The 6000-nt window shown below is 51.4% G+C and overlaps 2 protein-coding genes across 3 annotated transcripts in view; both read right to left on the bottom strand.

Annotated features, from left to right (window-relative positions):
- Nucleotides 1-245: 245 nt before the first annotated feature.
- LOC130538572 (uncharacterized PE-PGRS family protein PE_PGRS54-like) lies at nucleotides 246-5762 on the bottom strand. Its single transcript, XM_057056301.1, has 2 exons — nucleotides 5385-5762; nucleotides 246-4592 (listed from the first exon to the last, which is right to left on the bottom strand). The coding sequence occupies exons 1-2, from the start codon at nucleotides 5622-5624 to the stop codon at nucleotides 3636-3638; spliced, it is 1197 nt and encodes a 398-aa protein (XP_056912281.1). The 5' UTR covers nucleotides 5625-5762; the 3' UTR covers nucleotides 246-3635.
- Nucleotides 5642-6000, bottom strand: part of LOC130538571 (cadherin-24) — a 99745-nt gene continuing 99386 nt past the window's right edge. For both annotated transcript variants that reach the window (XM_057056299.1, XM_057056300.1), the window contains one exon: nucleotides 5642-5861. In XM_057056299.1, coding sequence (XP_056912279.1) covers nucleotides 5642-5861 — 220 coding nt within the window. The remainder of the gene's footprint in view (nucleotides 5862-6000) is intronic.

Raw genomic sequence — 6000 nt, 5'->3', positions numbered from 1 at the left:
AATGTCCTCACATTGTTAGTAGAAAGATTGATTTGGTCCTCAATACATAGCAAATACAAGTAAACACACACACACGCACGTGCGCGCGTGCACATGAACACACATCTGAGGTTTGGAAATAGTGCGGAGCCAATTTGATAGGACGCATCCAAACGCTCACATGGTTCACGTTTGTGCACTGCACGGCACATCACACACACACACACACACACACACACACACACAGAGCAGGTCTGACACGTCTCTTCGGAAACAGTTCCTTTTTTATTCAAATTTACAAAAATTAAAAGTACAACAGAAATAAATACACGTTGTTCAGCACGCAGTTGTAGAATTCTATCAACATCATGCAGAAGCCATGAAGTTGATGGGTGGGGGGGGTGGGGTGGGGGGTGCAGAACCAAAGGGGGTCCACAGCTCTGGACCCTCAGCGCCGCTCGCTAACTATTTAACGTCACGTAGACGAGCTAACAGGACTAAATTCGCCTAAAGTGAGAGCAAAAGCTGTGGCGAGGCCTCGTCTGAGGGCTTTTATTCCATTTAAAACAACTGAATTAGCTAATCATGCTTTTGATTGAACCAATTTGGCGAGCTCTGTCGCGGGATAATAAGCTCCGCCGAGCGGTTTGGGCCTCTGCAGCCCTGCAGACACTGAAATTAGACAAATGGGGAGAATCGTCACTTTGACTTTAACCAAACCCGAAACGCCACCAATCAGCAGAGCCGCGACATCTTGAGCCAATCTGGAATAAACCGCCTAATCGGGAGGTCAGAACGGGTCGCATATCATTACCCACGGGGCGCCGCTGTCGCTCACACGCCGCTGCAACGTGACACCAGGTTTCATGTCAGCAACCAAATGAGCGACGGCTCCGCTCAAATGAAGAGGGATTGGAACTAGATTGTGTTGTGTTCAGCTCTCGTCACCATGTCAGCAGATAAGATCTCACACACACCTCGTGGAAACGCGCGTCCACGGCGTGGAACAGGTCGACCTTGATAATCACGAATAAGGACCAAGCAGCGGTGGGTGTTTTTAGGCGGGCAGCAGTGGGACAGCCCGCCTCAATGGTTGGCACGGACGCGCCATCTAAACTGATTTCAATGTCTTCAAACCCAGTGGGGGGGGGGCAGAGTGCTCCGTGGTGCGTTCGGGCGCATTTGGAGAACTGATTTATTCACCTCTGTGTGCTTTCACAGAAGAAAGTGGGAATAAATGACTGAAAACCTTGTTTTCCCGTCAATGATCTCAACAATTGCAGGGTTTAAAATAATAAACATTGACCAGAATTGTCCTTTAAGCTGGACGCAGTGTCCTGTCAGATCTTCATTAAGCTGGACGCAGTGTCCTGTCAGATCTTCATTAAGCTGGACGCAGTGTCCTGTCAGATCTTCGGAATGGTCTCCAGGCCCAAGAATAACACCTGTGACCCATTTTACCCCAAGGTTCTGCACCCCACAGCTTTACATCTGTCCGTGGCTCAGCTAAGGAGGCGTTCGCGGGTTCGAGTCCCGACACCGAGAGGCCGGACTTCCTGTCTGATTACGCAGGTGTTGACAGAAGCAGATGTTGACGGCAGGAATATGGCGGACCGCCCCGCCGGCTGGAGTGGGATTTTACACTGAACCGGGAATAAATGGTGACGTTCCTGCCACCAGACGGGTCCACATTCATGTCGTAGGTGTGAGGAAAAAAAGCCCCTGCAGGAATTCTCTCATGATTCACCGTAAACATCTGGAAATCATCTGGAAATCTGCTCTTAGGAGCTGTCGAGTGACACCACCATTTGTGGTCCCAGTCTGCTCCGGGTACATTCATGGATCCACCTCCAGCTAACATTCCACTCAGGATCTAAATGTGTAGGAGAGGTGGAGGAATGCTGCTCTCTCTCTCCCGGTTGCTTTCCTCCTCTTTTCCCGTTTTCCAACCGTCCTCTCGCATTCTTGGGTTCATTTATCGTATTTACGGCCAGAACCGAGCGCCGGAGCGCTGGTATCAACGCGGACGGCCCTGAAAACTTATTAGGAATTCCATTGACTTTTGGGGCGTAATAATCCACATCTTAGGGGGGGAGGCTGAACTTTTGTCGCGTGCCTATTAGGGGGATTTTTTCCTCACTCCGTTGGCTTTTCATCAAATTGCTTCCTCGCCAGAAGAGGCGAGTTCGGAGGCGTCTCGTAGAATCGCCGCCAGAGGCTGCGGGTCGGTCGCCCGTCGGTCTCAGCTGCCACGGAAACACACCCCGACACGATCCGAGCACACGATGGCGCGTCATGGATGTGCTGAACCCAGCACAGATAATCTGCTCCTAATCTACGTCACACACAGTCCCAACAGTGTTCCATTTGGACATAGAAGCTCTTTTTTGTATATTTTTGTAGCTATTTTTGATTTTGTACACTCTTTTAGCAATAATACTCAGTGGTATTTACATTTATATAGACTTTACATACAGTCGGACATCTTTTTCTTTAACTGACATCTTATAAAACGACGGTCATGGTTGACTTATTGGCTAACGTTAAACATCACAGTAGAAAAGTGCATTCCATCTGCCTCATGACCGGGAACCAAAAGGACACGCTCGGAGTCTCCGCGGGGGTCCATCCCCGGATGATTCTACTACATATGTGGATTTCTATTTCTTCATTTGGCCAGTGAGAATGTTCAAAGTAGAACTGATTGCCTTTTCAGTCTTTTTTTTTTTTGTTAATTTCTTTGTTTCCCCCCCAAAAAATAATCATGCATCCACAATGTGAGAAAAGGGGGGAAATGCAATAAAAATAGGAGCTTTCTTCGGTAAAAACCTCGTTAATCCAGACAGAATATGAAAGGGTGAGGACGCTTTAGTACAATCAGAGTTTCATCAGTCCGTGTGTGAATGTAAACATAGTGACACTTAAACTCAGGAGCGGGGGTGGGGGGTGATGGCTGCGTGGCCCTTGAGGCGCTTCCAGGGTGTCTGTTTTCCTCCTGGGATTGGGGGGGGGTATCATTTCCAGGATTTCGTGGGAATAAAGTCTTGAATGAGCTGAATGATTCACTTTTCTGCCACTTCAAACGGACCCGGATCGCTATACATACACCCTCCCGTCACACCTACGACCCCCCCGGGTCTCAGTTTCATAGTGTTTGTTCCTCCTGTTGACTTCCTGTCCTGTTTGTTCTCCACGCATGCTTCCCGTGTCCATATTCACACACACGAGCGTGCTCCTCCACCCCCCCCAAAGGAACTCCTCCGGTCCGGTTTCCTGCTGTTCCTCCGTCTGTGCGGAGCTGAATTAAATCTTAGATGTTTGGGTTGTTTTTCTTTGTCTGAGGCGTTTTAACAAATGGTTGCCGCCCTGAGCCGGAGCAGCCTCGGCATTGTCTGCGTATCTGTGCTCAACCATATCAGCGTTTCAACACTTATTGCTTTAAATTACATCAATCACTCCCCCCCCCTGCCCTCGCACTTTCCATCCTCCCCAGGCTCATTTTTCTCTGTCTCTTTTTATTACTTTGCCTCTTCATCTTTCTCTCCTTTAACTTCTCTTCACATTATTCCAACTCTAGTTGCCTTTTCATCATCTTCCTCTTCCCGCTGTTCCACTCTTACCCCCTTTACCCCTATTTGCTTCATTTTCATCCTCCCTCAGTCTTTTCCCTCTTCTCCAGCTGGCTCCGCTCCTCCGTCTGGATCCTCTTTCTTCTCGGTCTCTTCAACCTTTTCCTTGTCTTCCCTTTCTTTCTCCCTATCTTTGAAGAGCTGGGCTAACTTCTGGAACTGAGGACCCCATTCCTCCAGCCCTGTTCCCCACTCCTCCTTCTCGGTATCCTTCTCCCCTTCACTCTCCAGGGAGCTGAGGGAGCCGGCCCGTGACCCTGTGCCCTCCAGGCCGTACACCTGCACCGAGTCGTACGGGGGCTGGGAGGGGTCAAAGGTGACCTGGGCAAGACGGAGACGTAGGAACTCGCCCACCCTCAATGCCAAGGAGGGGCCGCTGCTCCCTGGAGCCCCTCTTGGGGCCTCCATTCCTGGAACCCATCCAGGCCCAAACCCATAGGTTCCCCGGGGTTGCCCAGGGAAGGGGAAGATCTGCGGGGTGATATCCCTCCTGCCCAAAATGTAGCCCCCAATGCCCACCCGGTCACGCCATTCCCCGGTAAAGCCCGGTGCCTCTGGGTAAACGGACGATATCCCTCCGCCCTCCCTGTCCTGCCTCGCCACCACAAAGTTGCTCCCGATCTCCAGACCTCCTCTCCCCAAAGTGCCGGAATAGTCCCTCTGTCCCGATACCTCCCCCTGCAGGACGGTAGCGTAGTTGTGTCCACTTGCATTCTGCTGTTGTCCATCTGAGGCGCCTCCGTTTGCACCGTCACTTCCAGCTGCTCCTGCTCCCCCCGAACCGGCTCCTCCGCCGTTGTTGGATTCAGCCTGGCCGGAGCTGGAGGCTTTTGGGGACGAGCCAGTACGGGAGGCCCTGCGTCCCATCATGGGGAGGGTGGCCGAATCGCACACCCAGGCTCCTGTGGCGGGACCCGGGCCCATGACGGAGCCGGACCGCGTCATGACGAGGTTGTGCTCTCGGGGTAGCGTCTCGGACTGCACCTGGAGGGGACGTAGGCGAGCACGACTGGTTTCAGAACGGGACTGGGGTAGAGTGTGGAACTGGTTTGGTTACAGTGACACCAAATGGCGAAGGGAGCCGTTTATAACACATCATATGTAACAGAGGAGAGGTGAGGAAACGGAGGAAAGGTGGGGAAAAGAAAGAGAGGACAAGAGAGGAGGACACAGCGGAGGAGAAGCAGAGTTGGAAAACACAGATCTTAATCCCAGACTAAAATGAGCTAACACTGCACTGTGAGGGGAGATGGAGGGGGCGTGATGGAGAGATAAAATATTTGGAAAGTGCATTAAGGACGGGCCAGAGAGTCTCTCAATGACCTCATAAATGAAACAAAACACAGGAAACGAACGATCAGAAGGCCGTAAACGTGCTGAGATGTTTGTTACTACACCACAAATCGGACTTAATTATTGACTTCAATTGGATATTTTAGTTATCCAAGGTAGTTTTCTCTGTCCACTGGACTGGGTTTCTTCTCTTGAAAACGTTTCGCCTTCTATCCAGAAGGCTTCTGAGAACTGAAGAAGCCTTCTGGATAGAAGGCGAAACGTCTTCAAGAGAAGAAACCCAGTCCAGTGGACAGAGAAAACTACCTTGGATTCAATGACCTGGATGATTGAGAATCTACACAGATATTTTAGTTATATATTATTTTAATAATAACTATTAACTGTCATCATCACCCATCCCTCCCTCCCTCCCTCCATCCCTCTCTCCACCCCCCCTCCCTCCCTCCATCCCTAGACTCAACTAGATTAGGTAATCCTTACCCAGTCCATATCTTGAGTGTGGCTCATCTTGTCCAGACTGCTGCTGCCCTCTGTACAGTTGCTCGCAGTCCCCGTTCCTCCCCCCCTTTCCTGGCTGTCGCTGGTCCTCGGCGTCCCTCCGTCCGAGGCGCTCTGGGGCGCCGTCCCATCACGGCTTCCCGTGCGACTTCCCGTTCGGCTTCCACTGCTGAGGTCTGCCTGAGCCACGTACACAGCTCCAGACTCCATCGGACCCACCATGGCCCCTTGATTCTGGATCACCAAAGAGTGGTCCGGCTGGCCTCCGGGAAATCTGTAGCCCAGCTCTGCCAGACCGGCTTCAAAGGGCCCCCCTGGGGTGCGACGGAGGACAGGTAGAGTGTGGCTGCTGTAGCAGAGGCGTCCATAAAGGGGCCCCCTGCTGCTGTGAACTCCACAGCCGGGTTCTGAGCCCAGCTGTAGGTGGGACACTTGTCCTGAGTGCGAAGGGCGTAACGTCTGCAAAGCATGAGGGTACAAATGATTAAATTACATGGGTGGAATTGACGGTTTCCTGTTTGTTGCGTCTTCAATTGTGCAGTGAGATATCTGCCTCTGCCAGAGCCACTTTAAAGTCGGATGTTGTTGCTCCTTAAAT

Source organism: Takifugu flavidus, chromosome 15 (assembly GCF_003711565.1).
Source record: "Takifugu flavidus isolate HTHZ2018 chromosome 15, ASM371156v2, whole genome shotgun sequence".
Classification (NCBI taxonomy): Eukaryota; Metazoa; Chordata; class Actinopteri; order Tetraodontiformes; family Tetraodontidae; genus Takifugu; species Takifugu flavidus.
This window is presented reverse-complemented; position numbering and strand designations above follow the sequence as displayed.